We start from the raw sequence: 18,022 nt of genomic DNA on the forward strand, positions 1-18,022 counted from the left end.
AGGAGGCTGCTCTGAAAAATGCTATCTGCACCACTTGCCTGCACTCTTTTTTTTTTTTCTTGCCTGCACTCTTCAGCTCTGTGGGCATAAATAGCATTCCAAGGCTTTTGCAGGATTAGGCCCTCTTTTCCACAGGTGAGCCTTGGGTTACTGAGTGAGGATGGATACAAAACAGCCTCTGTCTGGGCTTAAAGGCACTTGTGGGTTTCTGAGACCTTTCTGTAGCTACTGTAGGTCTTGTCACTTTTTTTTTCTTTTTTTTAAGATTTATTTATCTCTTTTAGAGTGAGCGAGAGCATGAGTGTGAGGAGCACTGGGAGAGGGAGAGGGAATCTTATGCAGACTCCATGCAGAGTGCAGAGCCTAATGCAGGGCTCAATCCTACCACCCTCAAACCACAACCTGAACCAAAACCAAGAGTTGGACACTTAACCGACTGAGCCACTCAGGCGCCGCATGCCACTTCTGTACAGGGTAGAGAAATGAGAGCCTAGCCCTCCCACTGTGTTCTGAAACTGCAGACAGGATCAACAGCATCCATTTAAAGAAAGTATTCTGGAACCAGGCAGATACTGGGCCTCTTTTCCATTCTTTTTTTTCTTCTACCTGGGAACTTAGAGAATATTGGTAGCTTTCCAGTTCTTTCATGTGGTGGCATGAGCTTTTAAATGGGGATTGCAAAGGGCAGAGTTTGGAAATTGGATGAAAAAGCGTTAGGAGACTGTTTTCCTTATGGTAGGGGAACTGCTGGTTTATTTGTAGCAACTTTATTTGGAGATAAGAAAGTTGATTGAGGTGGTGGAAAGAGCCCTGGCTTTAGAGCTGGGTTCTAGTTCTGATTCTGTCTCTAACTCCCTGTGTGATCCTGGCAAGCCGTGTCACCTTTTCTGGGCATTGTTTTTTCTCAGTCACCTAATGAGACAGGTCAGATTTCAGTATCTACGAGAATCCTTCAAGGGTGCACGCCTCCTACTTTTGATGCCAAAATTGTAACTCATTTGGTCAATGCCTGGTGGGACATCTGATGTCATGTGGTGCATGAATGCTTAGTAATAACCATTTCTGTAGGAGAATGGCTTCTTTTGACATTGGTGATTAACTTGGTTGTTTTGACTTTGGGTCTTTTCTTGCCCACATACTCAGGGCAGATGACAGGTGACCCCAGCACAGTGACTAATGGGTGGAGGCCAGATGTGGTTCTCCTGGCTGAGAGTACCCTGAACATCTGAGGCTTATTCATGGGTATGATGAGCAGGGAGCATCCAAATGATTGCTGAAGGCAGGCAAAGCAGGGTTCCCTCAGCTTCACTCTACTGCCTGCCTGCCAGTAGCCCTGCCATGACCAGGTTCTTCAGAATTCCCACTTTGTGTTGAATTTGTGTAGGTGTCCCCTGGAATATGTTGTGTTTCCTGTGTGGTTCATGCTGAATGAAAAAGGAACAGCACTCTCCTCCTTTCTCCTAATCCTTGTATCTTTTGCTAGATGAACTCAGATGTGGATCTTGGGTCTTTGAAAGGACACCATCATTTATTTATTCATTCATTCATTCATTCATTCAGTGACAGGCTATTATTGGGCCCTCCTTCCCATCAATACCTAAATCTTCTCTGTACTAGTCATGAGTGTACAGTTAGGCCTTTTTAGCATCTTTTGAGATGCCCAGGGTTCATGGCTCCTGTACTGAATACCCCCAGACCAGTGCAGGCAAATTTGTCTTCCTCAGCAACTCTTCAAAGAGAAGTCAAGTCTGCCTTTGACTAAGAGAAAGCAGCATGCTATCTAGTTGTATTGAACTGATATGTTCTCTGAAAATGGTTTCTGTACAGTCATTAACAGATGCCTTGCAGGAGGAGTTTCCAGTCCTGGGTGAATAGTTTTTCAACTGGTCTCTCTGATACGGTATCTCTTTTGTATTTTTCCTCCAAATAGCTATTTAGAGTGTCTAATGAAGCATCTGTCTGGAGACCAATGTTTATTTCAACATGGTTGGAGTTGTTTTTGCTTCAGCTTTCAGAGCCAATAAAGCTGGTTATTAGATTCTGTAATTGCTGCTGTAATTACTCTCTTGGAACTGGCAAAGGCATAATTAAATATGGAGATTCCAAGGACTATTTTTTTCCATCTAAAAGCAACCTCTTTAACTTTTATTGGCCTGAGTTAGATTTCCATTGTTAAAGCCACTGTGTTTATGAATGACACTGGGGTTCTTTGTCAGAAAAGAGATTTCTTTGGACACCTCTTTGAATATTTGGTTTAGATGAACTCCTTGTTAACCCAGTACTTGTTTTTTTTTTCCTCCCATTTTCCCCCTAGTTTTATTGAGATATAATTGACATAACATTATACTAGTTTTAGCTATACAACATAATGATTTGATATATGTATTATGAAATGATTACCACGATAAGTTAACATCTAACACCTCACATAGATTTTTTTTTTGTTTTTTGTTTTTGTTTTTGTTTTTGTTTTTGTTTTGTAATAAGAACCCTGTACTTGCTTTTTAACCCAACCTCAGAAATTTGGAGATGTATAATGCAAGGCACTAAGAGCCAGCACATATTTATATAAAACATTAGGCTTGGCCCCTTAAACTTTGGCCATATGTAGAAGTAAATTCCGGTGGTCAGAAGTAAGGTTGAGATGGATGATATTTTATTTAAGTATAACAGTATGCAGAAAGAATGGCATTCAACTCCTTTAGTTTGGCCTAAGTTATATACTTCACCACTCTTCCACGTTTCTAAGATACAGAGTGGTTTAAGTGCTATGAATATTTATGTTTACACGTATTCTTGTAGCCCAAATGGTGACCTCATGTCTAATTACTTTTTTTTTTTTTTAAGGTTTTATTTATTGAGAGGGAGGTCATGCAAACAGGAGGGGCAGAGGGAGAGAGAGAATCACAAGCAGGCTCCATCCATGCTCAGCACAGAGCCTGACACTGGGATCAATCCCATGACCCTGAGATCACGTCCTGAGCCAAAACCAAGAGTCAGATGTTTAACTGACTGAGCCACCTAGGTGCTGCTAATTTCAAGATCACGTCAGGGTGCCTGGGTGGCTTAGTTGGTTAAGCATCTGCCTTCAGCTTGGGTCATGATCTCAGGGTCCTGGAATTGAACCCTGGGTCGGACTCCCTGCTCAGTGAGGAGTCTGCTCCTCCTTCTCCCTTTGCCCCTCCCCCAGCTTGTGCTCTCACTCTCTCTCTCAAATAAATAAATAAATAAATAAATAAATAAATAAATAAATAAAATCTTTTTTAAAAAAATTTCAAGATTACATTACATAGGGGCACCTGGGTGGCACAGTTGGTTAAGTTTTGGCTCAGGTCCTGATCTCAGGGTCATGAGATTGAACCCCGAGGTGGGCCCCATGCTCAGTGAGGAATCTACTTGAGACTTTCTCTCCCTCACCCTCTGCCTCTCTTACCTTAAATAAATAAATAGATCTTTAATAAAAAGATTGCTCATGAACCATGTATGAAGGGAGAAAATGAATCATGTACCCTTTCTCTTTGGAGTTCTTAACTAGCTAAGACATACACACAGGAGTTAGATTGGGGAAATAAATCAACTTTCCCTGCCAGGCACCATCCTGGAGAGTTTACTACATGGAGAAGACTGTGTGAACCCTGCAGGCAGGGGATGGAAACCCGAAAGGGCCAGGCTGATTACTCAGGCCCTTTTCTTCCTCCCTGAAAACATACCTTATGGTGAGAATGAAGGGAAGGGCAAGTGCTTACAAGAGTTCCTATTTTATGGGCCAGGAGAGATGCAGAGAAAAAATCCTATCCAATGATTGTTTTAGCCAGTGTTTCAATGAGACATTATCATTTCTCCTTCGAGTCACAGGTACACAGGAGATAAAATATGGGTGTACCACACACGAGGAACCCTGCATAAAATACATGAAAAACTTAAAATACAGATGAAATTAGAGATTCAGTTTAATATATATGAAGCACTTTATACCAGCCATTGTACTAGATGTTGGTCTATAAACATGAATAATGTAAACATTTCATTCATGGGGTGACTCTTGCTTACCTCCCTGGTATGTTCAGGTTATTTGCTTCCAGATCATTTATTGCTTGGGAAGTTTTAGAAGTAATGTGGCGATTGGAGCAATATAAGATTGGCATACGAGGAGTCACTGCCAAATGAAAATGTATTAGAGGGGGACACCTGGGTGGCTTAGTGGTTGAGCATCTGCCTTTGGCTCAGGGTGTGATCCCAGAGTCGAGACTCTGGGATCAAGTCCCACGTCGGGCTCCCTGCATGGAGCCTGCTTCTCCCTCTGCCTGTGTCTCTGCCTCTCTCTCTCAGTCTGTGTCTCTCATGAATAAACAAATAAAATATTTTTTAAAAAAGAAAAGAAAATGTAGTAGAGGGATGCCTGGGTGGCTCAGCAGTTAAGCGTCTGCCTTCAGCTAGGGCATGATCCTGGGGTCCCGGGATCGAGTCCCACACAGGGCTCCCTGCATGGAGCCTGCTTCTCCCTCTGCCTGTGTCTCTGCCTCTCTCTCTGTATCTCTCATGAATAAATAAATAAAATCTTAAAAAAAAAAAAAAAAAAAGAAAACGTATTATAGGAAAAGTTAAAGCAGTTCTAAAATTAACATATTAATAGAGAAAGGATAAATTTGGTTTTAAAGTCAGAGTGTATGGGGAATCTAGTGTTATTTTTTTTTAAAGATTTTTATTTGTTTATTCATGAGAGACACAGAGAGAGAGAGAGAGGCAGAGACACACAGGCAGAGGGAGAAGCAGGCTCCATGCAAGGAGCCCGATGTGGGACTCGATCCTGGGACCCCAGGATCATGCCCTGAGCTGAAGGCAGACGCTTAACTGCTGAGGCACCCAGGTGTCCCCAAACTTAGTGTTAAACTATTCACAGATGACTTGCTTCTGGGTTGGGGTTTTAATATGTTTTTTTTTTTAATTTTTTTTTTAAATTTATTTATGATAGTCACAGAGAGAGAGAGACAGGCAGAGACACAGGCAGAGGGAGAAGCAGGCTCCATGCACCGGGAGCCCGATGTGGGACTCGATCCCGGGTCTCCAGGATCGCGCCCTGGGCCAAAGGCAGGCGCCAAACCGCTGCGCCTCCCAGGGATCCCTGGGTTGGGGTTTTATATGAAGCAGAGCAGCTCCCTCACTGTGATTTATTGAAAGTCAGCCTTTTACACAGGGTTTGGAAAAAAAGAGACCCGAGAACAAAATTTGAAAAAAAAAAAAGAAAAAGAACAAAAATCAGAATGTAGCTGACTATATAAAATCAAGGCTCCTGCTACACTCAGGACACTAGAAAGCAAGGCAGATGTGTCATCTCATTGTTCATTCCTGAGAACTCTTCCAGTGTCACTTGCCATCATTCTGAGCCTGTGTGGGAAGAGCAGAGACCTGAGGATTTACGCAGACCAGTGGTTGAGCCCTCTCCTCTCCACATAACAGCAGTGTGACTTAGATGGGCCATTTCACCATTCTTATTCCCAGTCTCTTTTGTTAGCATAGATCTGGGATCTCTTGGGCACCTGGGTGGCTAGGTCAGTTGGGCATCTGCCTTTAGCTTGGGTCATAATCCCAGGGTGCTGGGATTGAGTTCTGCGTTTGGCTCCTTTTTTTTTTTTTTTTTTTTTTAAGATTTTATTATTTATTTATTCATGAGAGACAGAGAGAGAGAGAGAGAGAGAGAGAGAGGCACAGGCAGAGGGAGAAGCAGGCTCCATGCAGGGAGCCCTACATGGGACTCAATCCCAGGACCCCAGGATCATGCCCTGGGCCGAAGGCAGCACTAAACCGCTGAGCCACCCAGGCTGCCCTGCGTTGGGCTCCTTGCTCAGCAGGGAGCCTGCTTCTCCCTCTCCCTCTGCCTCTGCCTCTGCCTCTGCCTCTGCCTGCCACTCCCTCTGCTTATACTCTTTCTGTGTCAAATAAAAAAATAAAATGTTTAAAAGAAAAAAAAATCTGGGATCTTTGCTCTATGACTGGGTGTAGGAAGATTAAATGAGAAAGTGGATGGGACTGCCTCAGCCATTTTGCTTGTTTACCGCACAGTAGGCAGTTGGACACCTTGTTCACTTTACTCGTAAACATGAGAGGCAATTTTTTTTAAAGATTTTATTTATTTATTCCTGAGAAACACAAAGAGAGAGAGTCAGAGACATAGGCAGAGGGAGAAGCAGGCTCCATGCAGAGAGCCCAATGTAGGCTTGATCTCGGGACTCCAGGATCACGCCCTGGGCTGAAGGCAGATTCTCAACCACTCAGCCACCCAGGCATCCTGGGAGGCAAATTTTTATAGGCTGGGCTATGCCATGGGTAGTGGGGGTCCCCCTGAGGCAGACCTGGGAAAGAGGCATCTGTGTGGGACATTGGCCTGAAAAGACTTGAGAATCACATGTTGATTCGAATGTATCTGAGCTGGTTTCTGTGGAAAGGCAACACTAAGGAAGGCACAAGGGAGCAACCCCTGAGCACTTACATACCAGGCTGTCTTCCCTCTGCCATCATGGTCAATGGCATGACCAAAGGACTCTAGAATGTGGTCTGTGATGACAACCCCAGTCCCTTGCAGGATCTTACAGGCCGTATTAAACCACATGGAGGCTTTTTCTTGTAGAAATAGGGAGCTATTGAGAGTTTTTAAACAAAGGAATGACATGGTTGGATTTACCTTCCCTCATCTGTGTTCCCACAGTCTCCTTGACACTCCCCTTCAAGGCAGGATCCTGCCTTTTTCATTAAGTGGAAAGCACAACAGAATGGCAGAGCATAAACTTTGGGGTTCCACACTTGGGTTACATATCTGGTGACCTGGATGATGTAACCTCTCTGAATCTGTTTCCTCATCTGCTGATGGTCATTTCTACCTTTAAAGGATCACGCCCTGGGCCAAAGGCAGGCGCTAAACTGCTTAGCCACCAGGGATCCCCTCTTTCTGGCTTTGATGCTCATCTAAGATGTGTACTAACGATACCTTTTGGTGCAAAGACAGTAAGGGGAAGGCACCTTGGATTGTGAGTAGAGAGATGTGCTTTTGCCTCCTGCTCTGCCACAGATTCACCTTGGTCAAATTGCTTATTCTGACTGGATCTAAGAACAAGATGATCTTGGGATCCCTGGGTGGCACAGCGGTTTGGCGCCTGCCTTTGGCCCAGGGCGCGATCTTGGAGACCCAGGATCGAATCCCACACCAGGCTCCGGGTGCATGGAGCCTGCTTCTCCCTCTGCCTGTGTCTCTGCCTCTCTCTCTCTCTCTCTGTGACTATCATAAATAAATAAAAAAATTTTTTTTAATTAAAAGAAAGAAAAGAACAAGATGATCTCTATAGCCTTAACATGCCAGGAAGGATAGATAGATGATGACGTTGACGTGACCAAATGTCAGACTCTAGATTTGTCCCTGGCAGGGAATTCTGTCTTTCTTTTCTATGATAGAGAATGCTACAGTAACCATCTCTGGGCATGGGGGTTTTTGCTCTTGTTGAATACATTTCCAGAAGGAAATTACTGGGTCATAGGGCAGCAACACCATTATGGCTATTGCTATGTGTTGCCATATTGCTTTTCAGAATCAGTATATCAACTTAGAGTTGTCAGCTATGTGTGAGAGAGCATTTTAACCCCATCTTATCCAGTATCTGGTATAGTCATTATTATTTTTATAACTTTATTGGCATAAAATGATACTTCAAAGCTGCTTTATAATAATTAGAAGTGCTGGTTTTTGGGTGTCCACTATGTTTAAGTTGTGCTAGGTGTTTACATATATCTCATCTCCTCACAATGAGCCTATCGGGGAAGCTGAGTAGCTCACCTAAGGTTCAAACCTAAAGCAGTAATGGCCTCAAAACACATCCTCTATCTCGGTGCCTTTCCATACTTTGGTTAGTGAGGTGATGGTTACACGACATGAACTTTAGCTTGTGTGCTTCGCTGCATTTTGAAGTATGTGAATTTTGAATAGTTTTCTTAGAAAATTGAATATGCTCTTTGTGTAGAAGAGATTATTAACCCTGTGTTACAGTGGAAGCAACAACAGAGGTGCGTTTATTACAATTAGGGCGAAGACTCAAGTGAACTCTAGGATATTCTGGTATCTAGGCTCTCTGAAACCCTATTTTCTCTCTCATGCAGCGGCCCTCCAGGCACTGAAGCGCAAGAAGAGGTATGAAAAGCAGCTGGCGCAGATCGACGGCACACTATCAACCATCGAGTTTCAGCGGGAAGCCCTGGAGAATGCCAATACCAACACCGAGGTGCTCAAGAACATGGGCTATGCTGCTAAGGCGATGAAGGCTGCCCATGACAACATGTATGTGGCTACCCACTTTTGGAGGGGGGGGCACCCTTGTGGCAGGGCAATGCTGGCCCTGGAATGCCTCAATTCCTGGGCATGGCCTTGGGCGACCCTTTGATTTATCTGTTCAAACACCTGAGTTTGTTTTAATTTGCATTCTTTTTTAGAACTCCTTTTATTTTTTATTTAAAATCAATTAGCCAACATACAGTACATACTAGTTTCAGATGTAGTGTTCAATGATTCATCAGTTGTTTATAACAGCCAGTGCTTTTCTTCAAATTTTTTAAGGATTTATTTATTTGAGAGAGATTAAGTTGAGAGAGAGAGAGTGAGAGAGAGAGACATGAGTGGGGAGAGAGAGAGGGAGAAGCAGACTCCGCGCCGAGCAGGGAACCTGACATGGGGCTCGATCCCTGGATCGACCTGAGCTGAAGGCAGACACTAAACTGTCAGAGCCACCCAGGTGCCCCTAACACCCAGTGCTTTTAAAATGGGTTATGGGGGATCCCTGGGTGGCTCAGCAGTTTAGCGCTTGCCTTTGGCCCAGGGCGCAATCCTGGAGTCCCAGGATCGAGTCCCGCGTCGGGCTCCCGGCGTGGAGCCTGCTTCTCCCCTCTGCCTGTGTCTCTGCCTCTCTCTCTCTCTCTCTCTCTGTGTGTATGTGTGTGTGTCTATCATGAATAAATAAATAAAATCTTAAAAAAATAAGTAAAATAAAATAAAATGGGTTATGTACCCTGTTGCCTAAAGAGGCAGATCTTGGGGCTCCTGGGTGGCTCAGTTAGTTAAGCATGCAGCTCTTGATCTCAATTCAGGTCTTGATCTCAGGGTCATTGGCTTGAACCCAGTGTAGAGCCACTTAAAAAAAAGAAGAGGGATCCCTGGGTGGCGCAGCGGTTTAGCGCCTGCCTTTGGCCCAGGGCGGCGCGATCCTAGAGACCCGGGATCGAATCCCACGTCGGGCTCCCGGTGCATGGAGCCTGCTTCTCCCTCTGCCTGTGTCTCTGCCTCTCTCTCTCTCTCTCTGTGACTATCATAAATAAATAAAAATTAAAAAAAAAAAAGAAGAAAAAGATCTCATGGAATGGAACAATATTTCTAAGTAATTTAGGATTCTTCTGATGAGCAGAGTTTCTAGCCAGTAAGGTCCTTAGAAAGTCTTCTCACCCAGGCCTCTGATTATCACGGTAGAAGTTATGTCCCAGAGAGGGGAGGTGGATGGTCATTGGACGGAGTTTCCTAAGTTAGGTCCCTGTCTGCTCCATTTCTGTGTTCTTCTAGTACAGAGCTAAGATGCCTGTAACCCACTGTGCATGCTTTGAAGTATATGTGTATATATTAAACTGATTAATTGTGTGTTTATAAGAATGACAGTAGATAGAAAGTAATTCTGCATGTTTGCCTTTCTTTGGGGGCCTAGTGAAGGAGCCATAAGTGGATTTGAGTAGATGGGAAGGGAGCACAACTATATTTTGTGATTTGTGATTTTATCTCTTCCTGTACAGAGTTACAGAGTTGCCTTTGAGCTTGAAGAAGAGCTGTTGGCCCAGGAGTTAAAGTTCTGTAGTCTCATCTGACATATTTATTACTAGCTTACATGTGAAATCATGAATGTGGCATCTAACTTTACTAATAAGCTTTATTTTCTTGGGATGTTGGACTAGATTATGCCTAAGAATACTCCGTCCTTTTGATTCTGTGATTCTCTTCTAAAAAGGGGAGGAAGGGGACCTGGGGTGGCTCAGTCAGTTAAGCATCTGCCTTCAGCTCAGGTCATGATCCCAGGGTCCTGGAATTGAGCCCCACATCCCTCTCCCTGCTGAAAGGGGAGCCTGCTTCTCCCTCTACCCCTCCCCCTGCTCTCTCTCTCTCTCTCAAATAAATAAATAAAATCTTAAAAAAAAAATAAAAGGGGGAAGAAGATATAAAGACAAAAAAATAATTCCTCATAGGGAAAAAAATAATTCCTCATAGGGAATAATTACAGAAGTAGGGCTAGGAAGCAGATTGTGTGCAATAGGGTTTCTGTTCCTGCCTCAAAGGCCCTTTTTACACAGACTGTCCAATATGACATCTGTCCATTTCATTTAAAGGGACATCGATAAAGTTGATGAATTAATGCAGGACATTGCTGACCAGCAAGAACTTGCAGAGGAGATTTCAACAGCTATTTCAAAACCTGTAGGATTTGGAGAAGAGTTTGATGAGGTGAGTGGTTTCATGCAGTTCACACAAGCCTCACAAATGACACCTGGGCCAGGCCGTCCTTTAATGTGCTGTTGCAGGCTCTGTGGCAGAATGTGTGTGGTTTAGAAATCACCAGTTTTCATCCTTCCAGAGACTGGGACTTAAATAGGGCATAGTATTAGCTCTCCCTAATTCTGATTTTTGAGAGATGGCTTTCACTCTTTGAGATAGAAGCTTAGGTTGAGTAAAGGGACCTTCATAGGGACTCTTCAGCAGGTTTCAAGTCATTGATTGGTTTCAATAAATAATTAATTTACACATTTCATGGTGGACTCTGGGCTGAGAGCCGTGGCAGCTGAGGTGACCATTTTTTGGAGAACTTTATGGGATTTGCCCTTGGGCAGCTGATTTGAGGTGAAGATGAAGCCCAGGAAGGAGCATTTATATCTGACCCCTGAGGGGTTCATCTGAAACTTGGCCCCCTAGCAGTTTCTACTATAGCAGTTGAGATTTTGAGTCTCTTAGGGTTTTAAATTACAATAAAAGGCCCTGTTGAAGGTGTTTCAATCTGTGTTAATTTGAGTCTGCTGAAGGTCAGGTTCTCTCCACTGAACCCAATTCTTTGTGCTGATTCCCACCATAAGGCTGAGAAAACAGCCTTGTGGGTCTTATACTTGGTTCCCAGCACCAGGGTTTTCATGGTTTCAGACTGAAATTTGATGGACTAGTCAAGTTAATTTTAATTTAGCAAATATTCCTGAATATTCACTGAGTGTGCCCAGTTCTGAGATAAAGAAGAATGAAAAGATATAGTCCCTCCTCTCAAAATGCTGACAACTAGCGTAAGATACTGAATATAGACTCTAACTGCTTGATAGTGTATTATGTTCACCAGTAGAACCGTGTTTAGAGTTTGAGTCACACAGTATGGACCTGGAGTTCATCTCCCTTCTGATCTTAGAAGGGGTGTGTGTCCTCTTAAGTTACCTAGAAAGAAGGACCTCTGCAGGGAGTACAATGCCCAGGAACATCCCTCTCACTCTTGTGTTTCCTTTACCAGGATGAACTCATGGCAGAATTAGAAGAACTAGAACAGGAAGAACTAGACAAGAATTTGCTGGAAATCAGTGGACCCGAAACAGTCCCTCTACCAAATGTTCCCTCTATAACCTTACCATCAAAACCCAGTGAGTACTTCTTACCCAGTCATGACATACCCCTAGTGCCGTGTAGTGGGTAATCTTGAGGTTGGCTGACCTCAGTTTGGGTCCTGAGTCTGCCCAGGATTCAGAATCACAGAAGATCTGTTTTGACGGCCACAGAGACATCATCACCTGTCTTTTCCTAGTTTCTCTATAGAACAGAGTTCTTTAACCTCAGCACTATTGACACAGCCAGGTGATTCTTTGGGTTGGGGGTGGGGGTTGTTTTATGCACTAGAGATATTTACGTAGCACTCCTGGGCTCTGTCTTCCCCAAGTTGTGACAACCAAAAATGTCTCCAGATACTGCCAGATGTCCCCTGCAGGGTGTGGGGGGATCACCCCAGTTAGGAACCACTATTCCAGAATGATTTTTCCTATGTCACCAAATAAGAAAAAGTTTTAGGCCCTGGGAGAAGGTGTGAAAGTTTAATTCCAGGACCAGCTCTTGGTTCCTGTCTAATACCCCGTGCTGTGCACCCCTGTAAAAATGTGGAGCCTCAGAGGCAGCCACTGTGGGAAAGAAACAGCTCTGGCTTTTTTTAGACGCCTGGTTCTATCAGACTTTCATTTCCTTCTGTCTGCTCCTTCTTTCCACTTCCTCGTCATTATTTCACCCTCGGGTAGAAGTATCCCTCACCACACTTCTAAAGGTACTGGGGAAAAAAAAATAAAAATAAAAAAAAATAAAGGTAAAAAAAAATAAATAAATAAATAAAAAATAAAGGTACTGGGGCGCCTGGGTGGCTCAGTCAGTAAACATCTGCCTTCAGCTCAGGTCATGATCCCAGGGTTCTGGGGTTGAGCCCCACGGTGGGCTCCCTGCTTAGCGGGAGCCTGCTTCTCCCTCTGCCTGCTGTTCCCCACGCTTGTGCTCTCTCTCTCTCAAATGAAAAAACAAAATCTTTTTAGAAAAGAAAGAAAAGGTAACAAAGTTTGATTCGGTGTGGAGAGAGAGCCTGGGGAGCAGTGTAACGAGGCTGTAGTCCTCCTAGCCTCCCATGAATCAAGAGGAAATGGCCCCTTGAGTCAGCAGCCTGTGGTGGGTTCAGGCAAAGGGGGTCCAAACACTGTTTAAGGGGCACCTGTGGGTGTGGAGAGGTGGTTCAAGCCACTTGAGATGGGATCCCTGGGTGGCTCGGCAGTTGAGCCTGCCTTCGGCCCAGGGTGTGATCCTGGGGACCCAGGATCGAGGCCCGCTTCGGGCTCCCTGCGTGGAGCCTGCTTCTCCCTCTGCCTGTGTCTCTGCCTCTCTCTGTGTGTCTCTTGTGAATAAATAAATAAAATCTTAAAAAAAAAAAAGCCACTTGAGGTGAAGGGGGAATGCTGGCAAGGATTAGCTCTCTGGGGTTCTTCCTGATGTCCCCCTTCTCAAATGCCCTGCGACTGAAGCCTTCCCAGAATTCTGATGGGCTCTCTGTAGAATCCTTGTTTTGCCTGGCCCCGATGCGGGTGGAGGTGAGGTGCTGGGGAACGTGTGTTGCCTGTTATCTGGAGTTTTGTGTTGCAGCTTTCAGGCACAGAGAAACAGTCTGCTGATAGCCTGGTGAGGAGGCTGGGTGCAAGGGCAGGGCTGTTTTATAGACAGCCCTGGCACCCAGCCAGATGTGTTGAGAGCACTGTAACCAACCCTCCTAAATAGCCTTTTCTCTTTTCACACAGCCAAGAAGAAGGAAGAGGAAGAGGATGACATGAAGGAATTGGAGAACTGGGCTGGATCCATGTAACTGGTCCAGTGCGGGCTGGGCCCAGACAGACTCTGGTGGCCTGTGCAGCGGGCAGGCGTGTGCGTGTGTGGGGCAGGCAGGACATGGTGCAGGCAGGTTCCATCGCTCCTGAATCCCCCTCCAAAGCAGTAGGGCCGCATCACTGCTCACTCTCTGCATAGCATGGTCTGCACCCAGCGGGATGGGGAGGGGGGAGGGGGGCGGGCGGGTGGGGTGGGAGGTGCCTGCTGTTTATAATGTTGAATTTCTGTAAAATAAACTGTATTTGCAAATCCAACATTGAGCTTCTGGACTACGCTAACTCCACTGCTGAACCTCAATGGAAAGGGTCGACCGTTCGCAATTGAAATGATCTGAAAATGTAGCCTCTGTCCTTTTAAGTCAGTTGACTTGTCGCACATCTCTTTGTAAGACTTGTATGGTACTGGCAGAAAAGTTTTTTAAAAGCCATAGGCTTTTCCTTGTCCTTAGCTGTAATAATGCATCTGACTTTGGTTTCCTTGAGAACTGTATTTCTGTCCATCACCTGTGTACTGGCCCTTGTGTTTACCACTCTGCCTACCCCTCACTCCTACTCCCCTGGTCTTTTTGGAGTTTGTGACACTAATTTGAAATGGATGGTGTTCTCTTGAGAGCAAGTGAGATTGTAGAGTTAAATCCCAGCTATACATTTTTCTAACATAGCTCTAAGGTCCTTGTTGCTGTTTGTGATAACTGATAGATAACTCATTGGAAACATGTGCATACATTTATATTCAGATGAAATTATGGTTTGCACTGTCTATTAAATATCTCAATTAATTTTCATACTTTGCTGTTGTGTTCAATCAATCTGTCCTTTGCTTCGGGAGCTGACTTTTTCAAGGCTAGAAGGTGTCCAGTGGAGTCTGTGGAAACATATACAAGACTTGAGCATGATGTACATCAACAATTGGAACCAAAGAACAGAGTGCATCTTACTGGAAATGTTTTTTTAAGTTCTGGAGGTCATGGATCTGTGGCCTTCATCTTACTTGGGGACCCTGTGGGCACAGTTTAGGAATGAGTGGTTCTTACGCAGTTACAGGTCTTCCCTGGTTCTTCTCTGGCAGTGTCCATGGGACAAGAGAGCCTCCACGTACTGGAAACCATGGTCTTCCTACTGACTAGGCCCACCCGGTGCATTGGTTTACTGAACCAATCTGGTACATTGGTGCACTGAAGAAAATGGCCTTTCCCAGAGAGAGAAAGTATAGGGCAGTGACTAACAATCTAGGACACAAGTGGTAGTCTCAGGTCTGCTATGACTCACCGTGTGACCTTGGCGCAGCCTTTTCCACTCTCTCTACTTTTTAGTCTTATACCCCCTGGAGAATCTGATGAACGCTGTGGACCTTCTTCAGAAAAGTGGGTCAATGAAGATTTGTTCTTAATTCTGCATGCCAATTGGCAGAATTTGAGAGGATCCTTTCTTAAATGCCCATCCCTAAACCTCTCAAGATTGAAATCACCTTGGGGTACCCGGGTGGCTCAGTCAGTTAAGCTGCCAACTCTGGATTTGGGCTCCAAGCCACTGGGCGTGGAGCCAGCTTGCGATTTTCTCTCCTTCTCCCTCTGCCCCTCTTCCCCAAAAAGGATGAAAATCACCCTGAATTCATAATGAAAACCCTGCCATTGCTCACTGGGCACAGTGGGGCAAGTTGCCAACTTTCCCTGAATCTCCTTTTCCTCGCTATGAAACAAGGAGGTGGGACCAGATCAGTGCAGGTCCTGTCTGTGAAGTTGCTGATGCCCAGTGCTTCACTCCTCATTTCTCACCTCCCCGGGCTGCCACACGCAGGATTAGACTTGACCACCGTGGCTTGAAAACTCATGATTTGTGTGGAGGTTGGGTCTGGCTATTCAGAAGTTCTTTCTACCTCAAGAAGAATCTAGTGGCAACACTTGCTGCCAGCATCCACCGTTTCAGGTGGCAATTGGTGGGTAGCCCCTGGGCATCATTTGGTGTGGGGGATCTAGAGTGGACATTCTTAAGCTCTTCTCATCAGTTGCCTCAGAGGCTTCTCACCCCAAGTCTAGATGAGAAAAACTCACAGGCCCAACCATCCAGCTCTGGCAGGCCTGAACCCAGGTTCAGGGCAATGTCTGGGGCTTCTCTGAGAAAGAGCTGTTTATTCCTCTTACATGTGGGCCTTGTGCCAGGCTGCAGGTTGTCATGTTCAGTAATGCTCTTTCCTGTTCACAGGGTTCTCAGGCTGGAGAGAGAAGTTACAATGTCAGGATTCCTTGACTATAAGCTACAGATGACTCAATTGACTGGTATAAACAGTAAAGTCATCTACTTATCTGTTCAAAACTTACTCTGCAAATATTTACTGAGCACCTGCTGTGTGCCAGGCACTGTTCAAGATGCTGCGAGTGCATGCAACAGACAAAGTCCCTGCCCTTGAAGTGTTCACATTCTAATAATCTCAGGACAAGAAGTCTTGGGTTGGTGGAAGGTGGAATGGAAGTGGTGAGGGCATCAGGGGAGTCTGGGTTGGAGGCAGTGGCTCAACCTTGTCCTCAGGAACCAGGATCTTGGGACACCTGGGTGGCTCAGGGGTTAAGCGTCTGCCTTTGGCTCAGGGCATGACCCCAGAGTCCCGGCACTGAGTTCTGCATCAGGCTCCCTGCATGGAGCCTGCTTCTCCCTCTGCCTATGTCTCTGCCTCTCTCTCTGTGTCTCTCATGAATAAATAAATAAAATCTTAAAAAAAAAAAAAAGCCAGGATGTTTGCATCCTTCTGCTCTGCTACCCTGCATACATTAGCTTTTCCTTATTGGGCTCGCTACCCATGGTCATTAGATGGCCTTTCATCACACACCAAGGATCTAGAAGCAGGAGGAGCAGCATAGCCAGATTTTCTTTTTTTTTTTTTTTTTTCAGATTTTCTTTCACCTTGCCCATGTTAACAGGAGGCAAACCTTTCCCCGAAGACTCCACACAAGCTGTCCCTATATTTCATGGCCAAAACTATTGCATGGTTGTTTCTTGCTGTAAAGGAGTCTGGGAAAGCGGGGACTATATAAAAAGTTCCAATCAGGTTTCTCCCCTTGGGCTGGGGGTGGAGCCTCCCTTCTGAGCCCATTACAGTCTTTTAGGAAGGAAGAAGAGGAGATGGTTGCTGAGTTAGGTGGCAGCAAGTGTCTACCACAGAGACAGACCCTGAAAAGGACAGAGATTAGCTCTACCCATTTCTTCTAAAAAGCAGGTCAGCTCATGATGTATTCCTTTCAAATCCTTCAGTCTGCATCCACCCTTGCCTCTTTTTTTTTTTTTTTTTAAGATTTTATTTATTCATTCATGAGAGGCAGAGACACAGGCAGAGGGAGAAGCAGGCTCCCTGTGTGGAGCCCGATGCAGGACTCGATCCCAGGACCCCGGGATCACGACCTGAGCCGAAGGCAGACACTCAACCACTGAGCCACCTAGGTGTCCCCTCCACCCTTCTCTTCTGTGGTTGGAAAACTAAGGTGTGTTGGAATTACCCAGGGAGCTTGTTGAAAGTTCAGCGTCCTGGGTCCCATCCCCTGAACTGGGTGGGATCCAAGAATTTGCATTTTAACAAACTCCTTGGATGATTCTGATGTAGGGGTGCTGGAGCTATACTCTGGAACACTAAGGTGGACAGGATCAAGACCTCAGAATGGTTTACATGAACCTTCCATGAGCTGGCCCCCATCTTCACTTCTCCCCACGTCTCCCCGATACCGTTAGACACAATGTCCTGTCTCCTACAACATGTGCTCTCTGCCTCCCAGCCTTTATTTTTTTATTATTATTATTTTTTTACAACCCAAACAGGCTAGATTCTTTTTTTTTTTTTAAGATTTTTATTTATTTATTCATGAGAGATACAGAGAGAGAGAGAGAAGCAGAATCACAGGCAGAGGCAGAAGCAGGCTCCATGAAGGGAACCTGATGTGGGACTTGATCCCAGGACTCCAGGATCACTCCCCGGGCCAAAGGCAGGTGCTAAACCGCTGAGCCACCCAGGGATCCCCCTCCCAGCCTTTACACTATCACCAGGCTCCTTAGGCTTTTCGCTGTTAGTCTCCGGGCCTTCCTCTCCTGGGCACAGCCTGCCTCCTTCCTGCAGGGATTTTCTGCTTCCTCCTCTCCTTTCCGCTACCCATACTCTTGTTAGGACTCCCCACTCTCTTACGAGACAGTGAGGTCACCATTTCCTCACCCCTAGATCTACTTGGCACAGGTCAGGTACTCATGGATGTTTGTGGGAAAGCATGCGTCTGGTTAGAGGGGAGAGTGCTGTTGACTGGGTGTGGCGGAGGATGGGGAACTTGAGCCTGGCTTTGAGAAGGGGTGGATTGTTTATATGTGCCTGTGATGGATGGAGCATTCTAGTCCAAGGGAAGCATGCCAGGGGAGACAAGAAGGCAGGGAGGCAAGGAATACCTCAGTAGGCTTTAACTGGGGGAGGAGCTTGCTCTAGAAGAGCTGTGGGGTAGGCTGGGGCCAGACTGGAATCTGGAGCATGACAGTGAATCAGACAGGGAAGGCAGGGAGACAGGGGGGTAGTGGAAAAAAAGGAAAGAAAATCAGCTGCTCAGGCAAT

At 45.4% G+C, this 18,022-nt stretch overlaps 1 protein-coding gene across 1 annotated transcript in view; it reads left to right on the forward strand.

The window, feature by feature from the left end:
- The window catches only part of CHMP4B (charged multivesicular body protein 4B), a 54,039-nt gene extending 39,806 nt beyond the window's left edge, over positions 1–14,233 (forward strand). Inside the window, exons 2-5 of the mRNA XM_025469765.3 lie at positions 8,143–8,320; positions 10,402–10,516; positions 11,556–11,682; positions 13,360–14,233. Coding sequence (XP_025325550.1) covers positions 8,143–8,320; positions 10,402–10,516; positions 11,556–11,682; positions 13,360–13,424 — 485 coding nt within the window. The 3' untranslated portion in view covers positions 13,425–14,233. The remainder of the gene's footprint in view (positions 1–8,142; positions 8,321–10,401; positions 10,517–11,555; positions 11,683–13,359) is intronic.
- Positions 14,234–18,022: the final 3,789 nt, after the last annotated feature.

This window comes from Canis lupus, chromosome 24, assembly GCF_003254725.2.
Source record: "Canis lupus dingo isolate Sandy chromosome 24, ASM325472v2, whole genome shotgun sequence".
NCBI classification, from domain to species: domain Eukaryota; kingdom Metazoa; phylum Chordata; class Mammalia; order Carnivora; family Canidae; genus Canis; species Canis lupus.